This window comes from Quercus suber, unplaced genomic scaffold (genome assembly GCF_002906115.3).
Source record: "Quercus suber isolate HL8 unplaced genomic scaffold, Cork oak 2.0 scaffold_201, whole genome shotgun sequence".
NCBI lineage: Eukaryota > Viridiplantae > Streptophyta > Magnoliopsida > Fagales > Fagaceae > Quercus > Quercus suber.
Window position 1 is genome coordinate 303,898 of NW_027069659.1, and position 18,273 is coordinate 322,170.

The 18,273-nt window shown below is 37.2% G+C and overlaps 1 protein-coding gene across 1 annotated transcript; it reads left to right on the forward strand.

The window, feature by feature from the left end:
* Positions 1-8,068: 8,068 nt before the first annotated feature.
* On the forward strand, positions 8,069-8,527 carry LOC112034822 (uncharacterized). The gene has a single exon (XM_024067642.1). The coding sequence runs from the start codon at positions 8,069-8,071 to the stop codon at positions 8,525-8,527; it is 459 nt and encodes a 152-aa protein (XP_023923410.1).
* Positions 8,528-18,273: the final 9,746 nt, after the last annotated feature.

The following is an 18,273-nucleotide window of genomic DNA, read 5'->3' on the forward strand; positions in this document are numbered from 1 at the left end:
GGGGGGCGGGGTGGGTGGTGGGGGGGAGGTGGGGGCAATGCAAGTGAAAGGAATGGAAGCATAGCTTGTGAATCTTGTGATAGATTAACTTATCAAAGGGGGGGGGGTACTACGGATAGGTTGACTGAAGGTCGTGGTTAAGGCTTACTAGTTACAAGGATTGAGTATGAAGAAATGTTATGCAATGCAAGACTTGTTCTTACCATTGTGAAACTGTGGCTTCTTAATTTATAGCTACTTGTGAGAAAAACTTAAGTAGAGATATATTGTAGTGGGAACCCTATCCAAAATACTTGGGGTTGTTTGAATATAATGTGGTAATTCAAGTGCCCCATTGTGCCCTATATAGTACTGCACAGTACATATAAAACATCCTTATAGGATCATCCTTTTTCTCAACTGTAGCATTGGCTTTCATTTTCAATAATTACCTGTGTTTTGATTATCTATTATTTATTATAACTTATAACACCCTTTTTATTCAAAAAAAAGTTAAAAATTTTAACAGTCACTCTATCATCAAGTCCCATTTTGTACTTAACGTTTGGTTTACCATTCCAATCATTTCGCCTATCATTTGCTTAAACTTTCAAGATTGAGCCTTTCTAAATCCTTCACTATCTACACTCAGCTTACCACCACCCAACCTGCCACCAATCAATACAAACCAACCACCTGAGCCAAATACAGAGAAACCTAACTGAGAAATTTCCATCCACAAACAGGTCCAACCTCAACCTCTGGTGACCAAAGTAACAAAAGAGCCCCTTAAACCAATAAGGAGGGAAGGGATAAGGGAGCAAGAGGGGGAAAGCAGGGGAAGAATTTTTTTCAAGTAGAATCTAAATTCTATGAACTGCTCTTGTTAGAGAATGGGTGTAGCCACTGCCTGCAAATAATCGAAAAGGGAAAAAAGAGCATGAGTAATATTATTTTGGGCAGGGCAGGGATAAGGTGGTTTTGTGCGTCTATGGAAGAAGTTGTTACGCTACATCACAGATCAGAAGTTGATTAAATCTTTCCAAGAGGCAGGGAGGGTGATCAGTGATGGTTTTGCAGAAGCACAAGAATGATTGGGGCAATATATTTGTATCAGAATATGGGGCTTCAATCATTTGGCTATTGCATTTTGTGTTTGCGTTTTTTTTTTTTTTTTTTTTTAGCACGTGTTTTAGAGGACAAATGGCTACTGTTTATGAATAGTAGCCATATATTTTTTATTTTTCAGTCACTTTTCATCACACTTGTGTGTCCTGTGTACTGTTTACAAGACTCACAAACTTCACTTTTTAGCAATTTTTTTCATTAAAAATAGGTCTCACAGCACTATTCACACATTTAAAAATTATTTTGCTACAGTGTTTTCATTTTTTAATTTCAGCAAAATAAGTTATATCCAAACGAACCTTAAGTTTTTTTTTTTGGAGAAAGAAATAGTGTAAGTAAAGAACTCGTATGAAAATTAATAACAACTGATATGTGAGCTCATATGAAAATCAATAACAACTTATAACCTGAACAAATTATGAAAAATGTTGTAAATTTTGGGTCAGGCTTAGGTCTAGTGTTCAGTAATACCGAACCCGTTGAGATAATGACAAATGTTTACTTTTAGACACATGTCATCATTTGACCGGGTCCAGTGCACTAATGCATCTGACCTAAACCAAATCCGTAAATTTTTTTATTGTAATGACTTGAGAAATTACAAAGATTTAAAACTTGTAAAATAATGATTATTGGTAATCCCAAATACTAAAATAGGCATGTTTTGAAATAGACACCACGAGCAGATGGCTTAAAGTATCCACATTATCTTCATAAATTTTGTTTATTTCTAATAGAGACAAATTTGATCACAACAGAGTTGATTAATTTTGCTGTGGGTCTTTCTAGTTTCTTTATCATAAGATGATTTTGATGATTTTTAGAAGATAAGATACTTCTTGCTGAAAGAAGATAAGATTTCAAAGTGAAATATCTAGGATTATATATATCGGCACTAAAAGTTAGAAAGTCAATCAAGATCTCTCGTCTTTTCTTTTGGAGATTACGGCAAGAGTTCTTCTCAAGGGTGTCTACCAACCCATTAAAAGAAGAGAGTTTTAACCCTTTAGACTCGTCATGTAGGAGAAAATAGGAACCTGATTTGGCATAATATATATATATATATATATCATGGAAGATATCTCTAACACATGTTACCAAGAACTCCAAATAATGAAAGTTTGGGGATCGAGTGTAAAGATCTCGTGTCGAGATTATTCCATGAAGCTAATGGCATAATCTTAGACCCATGTTTGGGGATGTGTTTTATGAGAGTGATTTTGATCTACAAAATGGTATTGATTTCTCGCAAGTATATTGAGGGCGTTTGGCCTCTGCGTTTTCAGTGTGCGTCCACGTTTGAGTTTTTCCTTTTTTTTTTTTTTTTTTTTAATGAACAGTAAAATCACATGATTTTACTGTTTAGGAGACAAAAAACACTGTTTATGAACTGTTTAGCACTGTTCACAATACTGTTCACGCACTAAAAAATATTAAAAATGGATCCCATGGTACTATTTACACATTTAAAAATTATTTTGCTACAGTGTTTTCAGTTTTCAGTTTTCAGTTTCAGCAACAATAAGTTCAATCCAAACGGACCCATTATTCATAAATTGTATGTATTCTTGACACACCCACAGAGTTAGAATTAAATGATCTTCCTCATAAAATATGGTACCATAGATCCAAGAGTTTGCATATTAATAGCGTCTTAGTTGTATTTTTTTTTTTTACAAGATAAAATTTCTCCTCTATCTTAATTTAAGTATATATGTATGAAACTTATTCCTGAAAACTTGGACCTCGGTCTTTTCCACACTTCACAAGCATTTATACTTATGAAGTGACCACCGTACCAAAGATTCACGGTGGTGCGTCTCAATTGTTTTTGAAATGCTTTTAGCAATATGCAAGAATATCCATCATTTGATGCTCCTTGAATTCTTTGTGGCATAGTGATTTGGCTTTTTATATAAGCACTATGAGTTTATGATACAATGGGTCTCCATACCCCTGAGCCTCGCAATGTTTAAAACTAACAAAAATACAAAGTTCATATGCCATTGACTTCTCAAATCTCCAGATTTTTCGCTTGGTTGCATCCTTCAAATTGTTTTTCAAGGAAAGTAGAGTAGAATATCTTTCACGAACGTCATCAACATGATCAACAAGAATAAGGATAAACAAATATATCACCACCACCAAAAATTTTCTCATAAATTTCTTAGCCATCGATGTGCTACCATTTTAGGAATTTTCTTATTTTCAAGTTAAATTCTAAATGTTATCAACAAAAAAAAAAAAAAAAAAAAAGTTGAATTCTAAATGATAGTTAGACTGAAACCCTTTGGCCTTGTATTCAACTAAATTATCATAACCATGTGAACTAAATACTTTAATCTATAAATTGATTTATCCTCTTTTTTTTTTTTTTTTTCAAATAAGCGCTGCTTATGAATTTTGAACAATTTTAAAGCTAGTTGACTTCTAGTTTAGTAGTTTACGTAATGCCTTTGATAGAGGTTACAAGCTTTCATAATAATTTTTATATTAACATGTGATTTTTCACAAAACTTAAGTATTCTAATAGTCACAATATAGGTAAATATATGCTGAAGTTACTATAAAAAAAAAAAAAAACCTTTTGTCTTCGGAGAAGAAAACATATAAGAAACAAATTGATTTTTTCATATTATCATGTGGCATTTATTTTATTTTATTTTCTGATAAAAATGTGACGTTTAATTTGAAATATAGGATAAAAAAATTCGTTCTTTGTGAGACATATGTCTTTGGATGTTAGTAATGAATTGATTGAATGTTTAACCAAGGCGAAAAGCCATATGGTACTAACATTTTCCTTTGTATTCTTTTAATGGTGAGTTATTTACAAATGTGACTTTTGATGTATTCGCCGAGCCTAGCAACATAGGCTTGTTACCAAGTGACTTTGATGTATTCTTATTATAAATTAAGTGAATTTTCCTCATCAAAAAAATTAACTGACTTTTCTTTTCTTATAATAGTTTCCTTCTGTTACTATTAGGAGCTTTCAAAACAATTTATTATATATGTCCTCAAAAAAAAAATTATGTTACTAGTTGGTAATAAATTGTAATAATAATAATAAATAATCTAAACTTTAAATCTTTTGCAATATCTATGATCAACAACAAAATTTTACCCATTTTGAATTTAAAAGTGAAGAATTGAAGGCAAGGATGAAAAAGAAAGAGGAATTAGCAGAGAAGAAGGCTTTAAGTGCAGAGCTGGTTAAGGATATTACTGTAGAATATGGCTTGAATTAGGAGTTCGACTCCTTGTTGGATTTGGGTAAGGAAGAAATTTTATTCTTTTTGGGTTACTGTTGTTTGAAGTTATCAAGCTCTATTAGAAATTTTGTCTACTACTTGATTTGGAATTATTTTTGGAATAGGAGTAATTCTCCTTTTGTATGTGGAAAAAAAGTCTAGTCCTTCTTAGTTTTGGATATACTAGCCAACTCAAGTCTCCTATATAAGTATAGTGCTGCTACAAAAAATTAGAGAAAAAGAGATGAGAGGGTGTGAGGAAAAGAGGCTTTCTCTTGTTTGGTTCTTTGATATTTGTGGGTTACAATTTGGAATAGGAAGAGAGGTTTGTAAATGCTTGGTTTTGGTTCTGCGGTTTGGTGATTTTTTCTCTCTTGATGCGTTGCAACTTTTGGATTTGTTTTGTGGCTTTTTCTTTGGGTTTTGCGCAATTTGTATTTGGTATTTGGTATTTGGTATTTGGTATTTGTGAACCTTTGGTTTTGTATTTGTGAGAGAGAGCTATTTGGGTGTATTTGGGATTTGGGTTTGTGAGAGTGCCTCTACACCAATTTGTATTATCCTAAATTTGTTATAGTGAAATTTGTTCGTCGTTGCCCGTGGATGTAAGCTATTGCCGAACCACGTAAATCTTGGTGTTTTGTGTCTATTTTCTTTCGGATTAATTATTTTTTTGTTTCTATTGATTAGTTTGGAGATCTTTCTCAAGCCTAAAATATTTTCACAATCAATCTTGCTAATTTGAGCTTCCGCTATTTTACAACAATTACACTGACAAAGGACGACTCCATCGTCGAGTCTTTCTCTGACTCCTCTTAGAAGGATCAACTAGGCTTTGGTAAATTTAACTCTTGTCTTGTGATATTGGCACTAGACCACCATGGCAAGTACATAATAATAATAATAATAATAATAATAATAATAATAATAATAATAATAATAATAATAATAATAATAATAAAAGCTAAGACAAACTTAATGGGTGGCTTAACTGTTAGGCCAAATAGCTAATCGTCTCAACTCCCAAATAACCATTACAATGATGTGTTGTCGATGTGTCTCATGGTAAAAAAATTTAATTAAGATCCAAAACTTTTAGGACACGTTTGATACACTGTAATAGTTATTACAAGGTAATAGGAATAAGTATTACAGTTTACAAGTAATACAAGAAGTTGGAATGACAAATAACTATTCCAATTCATTTTTTTGGTGACAACACTGTAATAGAAACCTGAATTTATGTTAAGATAGTGGAATGTCATTATATTTTTGTCAAATTTCATAAAATACCACTTTTAAAAAGATATATATTTTACAATATGGCTTGATATTGATCCATTTATAAATTAAAAAAAAATATGTGGTTAATTAATTAGTATTGTGGGGATGGGAGGCTCAGGGGTGTATATTGGGCTATGGGCCTTGTTCAAGGACGTTCAGCAGTCCGAGAACAGTTAGACATTAGCTAAGACATACAAATTAGTAGGGTATGGAAGGATTTTGGCCATAAAGGTTTGGGAAGGTAGTTTGAGGAGAAATGCCTCCTCGGCTAAGCAAAGCAGAGGTCAAAAGGTTTGATCTGCCATCAAGAGCAACACCCCGGATGATTCTATTGGTAAGGATAAACATCAGGAGGGAATAGGACAAAGGGAAGCTAAGAATATAAGAGAAAGTTGCTAATACTCTGCAGCTATCTCTGTGACCACATTAATGTGGAGATGATACCTGAACAATGATATTCAGCCTTACAGTTACCCCTAAAGACTTTAAGAATGTGCTAATAGGAAAAGGATGAAAGCAAGCAACTTGACCTACATGTGGAGGGTGAAGATGAAGCAAAACAAGAGAATATAAGGAAGAAAGACCCCATTACAAGGGAGGATCAAAAAATCGGTGGAGAAAACACTGTAGCAATAAGAACTATAATTGTAATCAAGTCTAAGAGAAATATATACAAGAACTACTCTCCTCGGACATTGCCGAGGAAGATTTTATTTGCACAAAACTTGTTTATCTTTGTTTTCTTGTCATCTTTAAACCATTATGATTATTGTCTAACTCATTGAAATCTAGTTTCCAGCTCACTCTCTACAAATTCATTGTGTTGGGCTCTTTGGGCCTAAATCCTTTTATTTTTTGGGCTTAGGAACCAAAAGTGTCCTTACAATTGGCGCTGTCTGTGGGAAACTTGAGTTTTAGTGAGATCAACGTTTAACTATGGTAGGTTCAGGGCCAAACCGAGAAGAGTCTGTTGGTTCCCAATGCCAAGATCAGTTTCTTAATCTTGAACAATGGAAGAACCGGGAGGTTAGTGTACATACCACACACACTAGTAGGAGTCAGTCTCAAAGTGGGAGTCATGTCTCTCATGGAAAGAATACTAGGAACATGCAATTAGAGATTGACCATCTACGGAGGAACTTATGCCATAAGTGACAAAGAGAGACTGTTTCCAGTTTGGAACCTTCTTCTAATGATGATAGGGCTGATAGTTACAGGCCCAGATCAAAGATTCCCCCTGTGAGTCTTTTTCGTGCAATGAGGGTCGCCATTATCAGTGGAGAAGTAAGAGTCCATCTCGTAAAGGTCTGGGTAACAATACTATGAGTAGGGCTCTGAACCAGATTTCTAAGTCACCTTTTACACGTAGGATTGAAGGAAGAAAACTTCCTTAGTGGTTTACTCAGCCAACATTCACTATGTATAATGGCAGAACAGACCCTATAGAGCATGTTAGCCACTTCAACCAGAGAATGACTATTTACTCAAAGAATGAGGCCTTGATATGCAAGGTGTTCCCATCCAGTTTGGGGCCTATGGCGATGAGATGGTTCGACAGACTAAAGGAATGTTCTATTAACTCCTTTAAGAAGCTTACTATGGCATTTGGGGCTTGTTTTGTAACTTGCAATAGGGTTTCTTAGCCTTTGGACTCCCTGTTGTCTGTGACCATGTGAGAGGCGGAAGCCCTGAAGACGTATTATGACAAATACTTGGAGATGTTTAATGAGATAGATGAGAATTTTGATGATGTGGCTATAAGGACTTTCAAGGTCGGCCTACCCGTCAAGCATGATTTGAGAAAGTCTTTGACAAGGAAACTAGCTAAAAGTGTACATCAGCTCATGGATCGCATTAATAAGTACAAACAGGTCGAAGAGGACCAACAATAGGGAAAGGGAAAAGCTAAAGTAGTCCATTTGGATCGAAGGGATTTTAGGACAGATTGATACAACAATAACCGACCTAGGAGGGATTTTACTGGGCACCCTGGATCTATTACTACTTAGGTGGTTAATACAGTGTTCCGAAAGCCTGTGCATCAAATATTGGATAAGATAAAGAATAAGACATACTTCAAGTAGCCCAATAAGATGGATGGGGACCCCATGAAACGTAATCAAAGTCTTCATTGTCAGTATCACCAAGATCGAGGACATACTACAGAGGAGTGCAGGACTTTATGGAATCATCTAAAGCAGCTAGATAAGTTTAGGAAGTTAAAACAATTCTTATATTATCCCAGTGGACAGGGCAGTTAGACAGGGTTGAGAACTCAGAAAGATGCTTCTTCAAGATCACCTTTGGGGACAATCAGCGTTATTCTTGTTGCCTCAGGTAGGACCGGTTCCTATTCGTCTAGGGTGATGTCTATAGATCGGCCATTTGTAGAAATCTTGATTTCTAACCCTAAGAGGAGTAGAATGGAAGTCCGACCAGCCTTAAGCTTTTCTGACGAGAATAAGGTAGGAACCTTACAACTGCATGATGATGCCTTGGTGGTTACCTTCAAGATTGAAGGGTATGATGTGAAGAGGGTTTTAGTAAATCAAAGCAGCGATACAGAGTTCATGTACCCTAACCTATTTAAGGGGCTAGAGCTGAAGCCCGAGGACCTGACCTACCATGACTCTCCTCTAATAGGGTTTAATGGAAAGATTGTCTTTCTGAAGGGCCAAATCAAACTACCTGTTCAGGCAGGGTCAGAAGTCGTGGAAGTAAACTTAATTGTGGTAAATGGCTACTCTCCCTACAATGCTATTATGGCAAGACCTTGGCTTCATGCCATGGGGGCTGTGTCTTCCACCCTACACTTAAAGGTGAAGTATCCATCAAGGGATCAAGTCGAGGAGCTGATTGGAAGTCAAACTATGGCCAGATAGTGTTTAGTGGCCGCGATTAGGCATCAGATCGGAGGTGAATCCTCGGCCTTTGCAAAGAGGGATTTATAGCAATCAGGGCAATAGTTTTGTCCGCGAACGTGGTGGTATAAGGAGCAAAGTGTGAAGAATTGGAAAAAATTGTTATTGATGACGACGAGGAGAAGTTTTTCCAAGTAGGAGTGCAATTACCTCCTCAAAAGAAGGAAGAATTGATTGTCCTCCTTTAGAAAAATGTTGATGTGTTTGCGTGGAGTGCTAATGAGGCCCTTAGGGTGGATCCAAATTTTATTTGCCACCATTTAAATATTAGTCCATCTGTTGCTCCTAAGAAGCAACCACCTCGATGCTTCTCTAAAGAACACTCTGATGCTGTCAAGGAGGAAGTGATCAAGCTTAAGTGGGCAAGGGTAATAAAAGAGGTGTTTTACCCTAAATGGTTGGCTAATACAATGGTGGTAAAGAAGAAAAGTGGGAAGTGGCGAGTATGTGTAGACTTTACTGATTTAAACAAAGCTTGCCCAAAAGACCCCTTCTCAATGCCTCAAATAGACTAATTGGTGGATGCAACTGTGGGTCATCCTTAGATGAGCTTTTTGGACGCCTTTCAAGGGTATCATCAAATACCGTTAGCTTTGGACGATTAGGAGAAGACTGCTTTTGTTACGCCCACTATGAATTACCATTACAAAGTGATGCCCTTCGGATTGAAGAATGCAGGATCTATATATCAAAGGATGATGACTAGGATGTTCGAGCCTCAACTCAGAAAAAAACATTGAAGTCTACATAGATGATATGGTGGTGAAGAGTAAGGTAGAGTCCGAGCATGTGAATGATTTTAGAGATATATTTGAAATACTAAGAAAGCATAAGCTACGCCTTAATGCTTCCAAGTGTTCTTTTGGCGTTACTTCAGGTAAATTTCTGGGTTACATAGTCACTAATCGTGGAATTAAAGTTAATTCTAATCAGACTAAGGCAATTAATAATCTGTAGCTTCCTCGAAATCCCAAAGAAGTTCAAAAGCTAACAAGAATGACTGCTGCTTTTAATCGATTCATCTCTCAATTAGCAAACAGGTGTAGGCCTTTCCTCCAGTTGTTGCATATGTGGAAGGGATTTGAATGAACGGAATAGTGTGCATTGGCCTTCCAGTAGTTGAAGGAATACCTTTTTCGGCCATCCATTATATCTAGGCCCGAGAAGGAAGAGGTTCTGTTTGCTTACATTAATGTGGCCTTTCATGTGGTGAGCTTAGTACTGATACGAGTTGATAATGGATTGTAGAGACCAGTTTATTATGTGAACAAATCGTTGCATGAAGTAGATTGGAGAAAGCCATCTTAACAGTAATGCATGCTACACGAATGCTCCCTCATTACTTCCAAGCTCACACAGTTGTCGTTTTAACCCAACTTCCTTTTCAATCACTACTTCAAAAAGCTGATTATACAAAAAGAATTGCCAAGTGGGATACGATCCTAAGAGCTTTTAATATCAAGTATATGCCTCGCACCTCTATTAAGGGCTAGGGCCTTATAGATTTTGTGGCCGAGTTTGCTGAATCTCCACTGGAAAAGGAGGGAGAAAAGTAGAACATGGATGAAAAATCAGTTGGGATGGTTTTCATACAAGAACCTCTATCTTGGAGGGTATACGTTGATGGTGTAGCTAATTAAAGAGGATCTGAATTGGGGCTAGTTGTGGTATCTCCTGAAAAGATTATTATTGAGAAATCTTTAAGGTTGGGCTTCTCGGCCACGAATAATAAGGCTGAGTATAAGGCTTTGTTGGTAGGGATGACTATAGTTTAGAAAATGGGAAGAAGAATACTAGAGGTACTTTCAGATTCAAGGTTGGTTGTAGGCTAGGTAAAGGGAGAATTGGAAGGCAGTGATTTGAGAATGCAAGAATATTTGAATCAAGTTAGGCACTTACAATTAGGGTTCGAGTCTTTCACCTTATAGCAAATCCCTAGAAGCAGAAATATACATGCTGACTCTCTTGCCACTCTCGCAACCTCCTCGGTGCAGAGTTTACCTCGGGTCATCCTAGTTAAAGATTTATGTAAGCCTACTTAGATAAAAAGGGAGAAAGCCCAGATTCACCAAATAATAGTGGGAACTAATTGGATGGATCCCATAATTTTGTTCCTTAAGAATGACATTTTGCCCGTGGAAAAGGGGGAGGCTGATAAAGTGTGAAGAAAAGCTCCATGTTTTTGGTTGTCCGAAGATCAAAAGTTATACAAATGCTCTTTTTCTGGGCCATCTTGAGGCAGTAGAGCCACTCCTAGAAAAGTTACATAAAGGCATTTGTAGAAATTATACAGGAGGCAGATCACTTTTTCACAAAGCCCTCACTAAAGGGTATACAAAAGGGAGTACAAGAATACGTGAAGAAGTGTGACCAATGTCAGAGATTTGCTCCAAACATTCATCAGCCAGGGGGTGTCCTTAATCCTCTATCTAATCCCTAACTTTTTGCTTAATGGGGCTTGGATATTGTAGGGCCCTTCCCTAAGGCAGCAGGAAAAAGGAAATGACTTTTGGTCGACATTGACTACTTCACTAAATGGGTTGAAGCTGAGTCACTAGCAAATATTAGGGATGTGGATGCCAAGAGGTTTGTGTGAAAAAATATCGTCACTCGATTTGGGATTTCTTATACCCTTATCTCAGACAATGGACTTCAATTTGATCGCAAAGTTTTCAAAAGGTACCGTTGTGAATTGGGTATTAAGAATAGGTATTCAACTCTGGTTTATCCACAAGGGAATGGACAAGCCGAGATTGTCAATAAGTTCATAGTGAATGGACTCAAGAAGAGGTTGGATGATGCAAAGCGTAAATGGGTTGAAAAGCTGCCACATGTTCTCTAGATATATTGGACTACCCCTCGTCAGTCAATAGGGGAAACACCCTTTTCAATGACTTATGGATCCGAGGCTGTGATTCATTTACTAGATTCCCAACGATGAAGACGAGCTTGTTCATTCCAAACAGCAATGACAACCTTTTAGAAAAGAGTTTGGATTTGATTGAAGAGCGAAGAGAAAATGTCATGGTTCAGTTAGCATATTATCAACAAAAGGTTAAACAAGGGTATGACACAAGTGTGAGATTAAGACCATTAGCACCTGGAGACTTAGTATTAATAAAGGTTGTGGGTACTGCAAAAAACCCAGCATAGGGAAAATTAGGTCCAATTGGGAAGGGCCATACCATATCACCTCAATAGCTGGTATAGGTGCTTATTTCCTAGAAGATTTAGATGAAAATGTTATACCACACCCTTAGAATGTAAATAACCTGCGAATGTACTATTATTAATGAAAGGCCGCTTTGCCATGTTTTTACTTATGACATTATGTGTTATGTTTATTACTTGTTTGAATATTAAACAGAATTAAGGTCATGTCTGGTTTCTTGAACCACATACCTTGGGTAAATTAATATTTTTGATCACTTGTTTGAATATTAAATAGAATCTTGGTCATGTCTAGTTTCTCAGACCACATACCTTGAGTAAATTAATATTCTTGATCACTTGTTTGAATATTAAATAGAATCTTAGTCATGTCTGGTTCTTCAGACATATCTTGGGTAAATTAATATTCTTGACCACTTGTTTGAATATTAAACAGAATCTTAATCATGTCTGGTTCCTCGGGCCACATACTTTGGATAAATTAATATTCTTGATCACTTGTTTGAATATTAAACAGAACCTTGGTCATGTCCGGTTCATCGAATCACAAACCATGGGTAAATTAATATTCTTGTTAACTTATTTGAATATTAAATAGAACATTGATCATGTCTGGTTTCTTGGACCATACCTTGGGTAAATTAATATTCTTGATCACTTGTTTGAATATTAAATAGAACCTTGGTCATGTTGGGTTCCTCAGACCACATACCATTGGTAAATTAATATTCTTGATTACTTGTTTGAGTATTAAACAGAACATCGAATATGCCTGGTTCCTCGGACCACATATCTTGGGTAAATTAGTACTTCTTATTATTTGTTTAAGTATTAAACAGAACCATGGTCATGCATGGCTCCTAGGACTACATACCATAGGTAAATTAATACTCCTTAAGCAAATATTTAGGTGTTAAATAAAACCTTAGTCATATTTGGTTCCTCGAACCATACACTATGGGTTAATTAACACCTACCACTGCTTTGATATTCTGTTAATTGGATGAGTAGGTGAAACTGTAAGTAAGTGCATGGTTTATCATTGTTCGAGATTGAAAAGGGAATCCTAAAGCACATGTAGTCATATGAGCTGCTTGTTTCAGACATGTAAGGTATGTTTTTGAAGTTAAGATTACACTTTTTTATATATTGTGGACTTGGAAGGTTTAGTGCTCGTTTGTTTGGGCGTTTTGAGCCCAAAAAGCACATTTAGCAAAAAGCTGGAGCAACTTGTGCGTTTGGTTCAGCCCAAAACGCAACTTTTTGGAAAAAGTTACGTTTTTTGCCAAGGCTGATAACACGCTGAGAACGCGTAAACCTTATGAAGTTGAGGAGGTCCATAAAACAAAAAGTCCAATGCACGTTTGTAACTATTTGTTGGCTCTTCCTTCAATTACCAAATTACCCTTGATAAAAGTCCTCAATTCTCACGCGTGAAGCTCACTCTCATGCCTCTCATCTCAAGCATAATCAAAATACAAACTCAAAAACATAATCTTAAAATTAATCAAACCACAACAATAAAAGCAAAAAAATTCTTGCTCTCATAAAACTGATATAATTTAAACAAATAATCTAAAATCAAAACAACAACAACAGCAGATCAAGAACAGAAAAAAAAAATTAGAACAACAATAAATGATCAAGGAAAAAAAAAATAGAAGCCAATCTCTGTGTGTGTTTGGAGAGGAAACGTATGTGTGCGTGTGTGTGTTTGAAGAGGAAACGTATGATTTCTCCTTTCTCCCCATGCGTGTCTGTGTGTGATTGAAGATAATGACACCAAAAGGCAAGCAAGATTATGGAATCAAGTATCACAGAGAGTGCTAGAGAATTTATGGAATCAAGTAGAAAAAGAAAAAAAAAGAAAAAGAAAAAAAAGAAAAGAGCTGAGAATGAGAGAGCTGGAGAAATAAGGAGAAAGGAAGGCTCTGGAATCAAGTGGAATGTAAAGGAAAAAAAGAGATGATGGAATCCTATGGGTATACGCGTGTGGTGGACAAAATGCAAGAGAAAAAAAAAAGAAAAAAAAAAGAGAGGAAACAAATCGATGAAAGAAAGGCAAAGAATTAGAAATCACAATTTAAAAATACTACCACAATATTTTCACAATAGATTTTAAGTAATTAGCTAATATTGGTGAGTAAAAATATAATTTCAGTAGTGGGTTCAAATTAGAACTAGTAACAAATTTTGTTATGATTCTTGTGAAAGTATTGCAAAAAATATTGTGGATGTAACACTTTTTGTTGAAAAATATAATTGTTGAGAATGAATAGAAAAAGAAAAAATAAAGATTAAAAAAGTGGGTAGGCAAAAGGTAAATGTCACTGTTAATTTTCCAAACAGTACAAAAACTTGTCTAACCTGTTGGAGATGCTCTTATATATATATATATATTGTCATTTTTGGTAATTTATCTCTCAAACTGTCACTCTTATAAGTGCTAGTTAAACACTCAGCTTTTTCAAAAAGCATTTTTTAACAGTTTTTACCAAACACTCAGCTTTTTAAAAATGCACTTTTTCATTATGCACTTTTTGAAAACTCCACTTTTTCATTATGCACTTTTACAAAAACCTGAACCAAACTCACCCTTAGCCCTTTTCATTGTTGATTGTGTAAAGTGTAGCAACTGCACTATCACTTGTACAGATAATTGTTGAAGTCAAGAATGTAGGTATATCTTAAAATTGAATGAAATTATATCTCATTTTTATATCAATTAAATGTAAGGTAAAGCAGAAGTTATATTTGAATTTACATAAGTACAGCAAGCATAAGAGAAAGCTCATAATTGTCATTAAGTCAAGCTTTGGAAAAGGCAAAGTAGGTACAATTTTAGAAATGCAAACTACAATTACAGAAAAAAGAAAAACACTACAGAATGTAACTAAACACTATTTAATCTTCAGTGGAGAGTTGTCTTTTTCTGTAGCCTTGGTAGTTTGGTAGTTGCAGCTATTGTAGAGACTGGAACTTTACCCTTAGAATCCTCGCTAGTAGGTATAGAGAGGGTTGCTAGGACAATTTCCAGGCTTTGGGAGACCTCTTTGTCCTTAGGGGGATCCTTGGGTGCAGTTGGAGGCTTGGTAGCTTCAAGGGCCACTCCTTTGGTTATATCATTTTCTTTTTCAGTTGCCATGACTTGTTCTGCCTCTATGGGAGGACTGTTGGAAGAGGAATGGGGCTTTGGCAGGTGAGTCCTAGCTAGGGTTTGGATCTTGGGGAGTAGTATCTGCCTTGGAGCCTGGGAAGCCTAATGCACGGATGGTTGGAGGGTAGTAGACGTTTTTTGCTCTAATCAGGGCAGAAGAGGCTTCAACCCCAGCCTGGTTGATGGCTTCATTCCATACTTAGATGTAGTAGATCCTACAAATCTCAGTGACTTCGGCCTTAAGGGCCTCCTCAGTCTCAATCACCCCAACATCGTAGCCATTCTGCTCGGCCTTTTTTATAGCCTTCTCCACCTCTGCCAACTTCTTCTTCAAGATCCCTATCTGTTCCTTAGCTACAGATAGCTGATCCTCTGTCTGGCAGAGCTGCTTGCGTTGAGTCTCTACCTGCTTCTCAGCCACGTGTAGAGCAGCCTCGACACTCTTCCTCTCCTTATCAGCCTTGGTCAGTTGGTTGTAGAGTTCTTGGATCCTCTTCTCTACCAGGGAAAGGGCCTCCACAGCAGCAATCCACCTACCTTCCTTCTCTTTCATTTGTCGATGGGATTTGGTCACCAGCTCCTTAGCCATATGCGCTAATTAGACAGCCTTCAAAGGAAATAGTACAGTAATGAAAGAAAGCAATTAAAGCCTTAAGTGTGAAAATATATATATATATATATATATGTGTATGTATGTATAATAACTCAAAAATAAATGTAAATAAGAAAAAAGTTATACAATACTTACCAGCGCAAGGTCCTTCTTGAGACTTAGAAACACCTCGTGTTTCTTCATGGTCCTTATGTCGGTCATGTCTCCTAGCAGCAACAAAGCCTACTCCACAGCATTTGTCGCGTATCCTACTCTCCCTTACTAGAAGTCCCGTATTGAGGCGTTTGAAGGGAAAGGAGATCCATTTAGCACAAATGGAGGATTCCAAGCTTGGATCTTGGAGGAGCGGTCACGCTCCCTGTCCACTATAGGTCCTTCACTGGAGGACCTCGTCTGGCCAATCCCGACCACTTTGGCCCCCTTCTAAGGTTCAACTTCTTTGATGGGAAGACCCCCTCCCTTCCTCCATAACTTCTTGCCCTTGGGGTCCCGTTTTCTCTTCTTGTCAGTAGGGTTGGTTTGGGAGGCTTGGGAAGGTGGAGGAGTGGGGGGTTTGGCTTGAATGGCCACCTTGGGCGCATTACCCGCGTGAGACTCCAGAAGCTTCAAGAGACTCGTCTTAGCCTTGCGTTGTAGCACCATTGCGTCAGGAACACCTACAGTTTCTTGGATGCTACTTGCTTGGACTGGAGGAAGGTGGCTAAAGTTACCAGTTGGAGGCTTTGGGGATTGGGGCTGGTTGAAAACCCCAAACTCGTTCTCGGAGTTTGAAACTTCAACTACTTGTTCCTCCTCCTTAATTATTGGCTGGGAAGGAGTTGCTTCCTCCTTGGCCATGTGCTGAAATGGTAGTTCTACTTGTTGTACGCCTTCTGGAATAGGGTCGGTAACGAGGAAACTCGGTACAACGATATTGATCCGGTGCAAGCGTTGATCTCTCGCTTTGATCAAGTACTTTGGTGCTTGGAAGTTGGATGATAAGGGTTTGTAGCCGAGGATGAGGTGGGCCACTCTGAATTGTCCATCTTTATGGACAAAGATCTCAGACTTGAGTATTCTTGTCAAATTTGACTCGTTGACAAGGCTGAAATTGGGGATGACAGAGTACTTATCTGCAAATTCACAAAAAACAAAAACATTGTTAGAAAACAATGTAGATAAAAGAAAAATTAAATTACAAGTATAGATAGAAGAAAGTGAGTACATGGAATGCTAACAATGAAGAAAAGTGTTGTTAGAATAGTAGACCTAGACCTAAGTAGCCCATCTAGTATCCCTTCTCTGATCGGATAGTGAAGCCCATCATGCCACTCCCCTGAGATGATTAGGTAATCCTTATTCATACCCTTGTTGGACTTAGGGAGACACGATATAAGCATAACTGCAGGTACTTTAGTTTTTAGGTAATACCCCTGCCCTGTTAGTTTATGACGATTGTAAATCCAATTAACGTCATGATGGGTGAGGTTTACACTCATCTTCTCATTGAGGGCATCTACACTACCTAGAATCCTAAACATATTAAGGGTGCACTGGGTGGGGGAGAGTCTGTGAGCAATCAAGTAATCCTTTGTTACTTTACCCATAGGGTTTCTCTTCCCTCCCTCTATAAAGGCGATCATAGGGATTACTACTTCTCCCTCATGCCTCATAGTGTGCCATTCCCCCTATTTGCAATAACTAATAGAAACCCCTGATGGGATTTGATATTGAGTTTTAAAATTCTCTATACCCTTTGGGGTGTCTACTAAGTAAGCAAATCTACCCATATGAAAGAAAAATCAAAGGTAGTAGAAAGACGAGGTGAAATTGGATGGGCTGAGGAAGAAAGGGCTCTAAACAAAATAATAAAAAAAAAAACAGAAAAGAAAAAGAAAATACTAAAGACGACTTACGGAAGGGAAGAAGGGCTGCTCAGACTAGCTCTTGAGATTTGAAAGTGCAAAAAGTGAAGCAATCGAAACTTTTAGGCAACATATATATGAGAGAGAAAAGCAAGCGGGAAAACTCCCGCTCAAGTTCTGATAAAATCTTCAACTATTGGATCTCCATCATACCATAGAACGTGGGGAACATGAAGTCACAGAAAATAAATGCAAACGCATCCCGGATGCCGAAATGTTAGGAGCGTGCTTTTGGCAGTTGAAAAAGCACCTGCACAGATAGAGATGATGTGAGGACAGAGTAGAATAATTGCTATAATATTGAAATCCTCCTTTTTTTCCAAGGAGCAAAAGAGGGAAATTTCAAGGGGCTATTTTGGGGATGGGAGGCCTAGGGGTGTATATTGGGTCATAGGCCTTGTCCGAGGACGTTCAACAGTCCGAGGACAATTAGACATTAGCTAAGAGATACAAATTAGCAAGGTATGGAAGGATTCTGGCCATGAAGGTTTGGGAAGGTAGTCCAAGGAGAAATGCCTCCTCGGCTAAGCAGAGCAGAGGTTAGAATGTTTGATCTGCTATCAAGAGCAACACCCCGGACGATTCCATTGGTAAGGATAAACATCAGGAGGGAATAAGACAAAGGGTAGCTAAGAAATATATAAGAGAAAACTGTTACCACTGCATTAAATGCTTTACAACTAACTCTTTGGCCGCATTAATGTGGAGATGATACAGGAATAGTGATATTCAGTCTTACAATTATCCCCAAAGATTTCAAGAAGGTGCTGATGGAACAAGAATGAAAACAAGCAATTTGACCTACACATGGAGGGTGGAGATGAAGCAAAACAGGAAAATATAAGGAAGAAAGACCCCATTA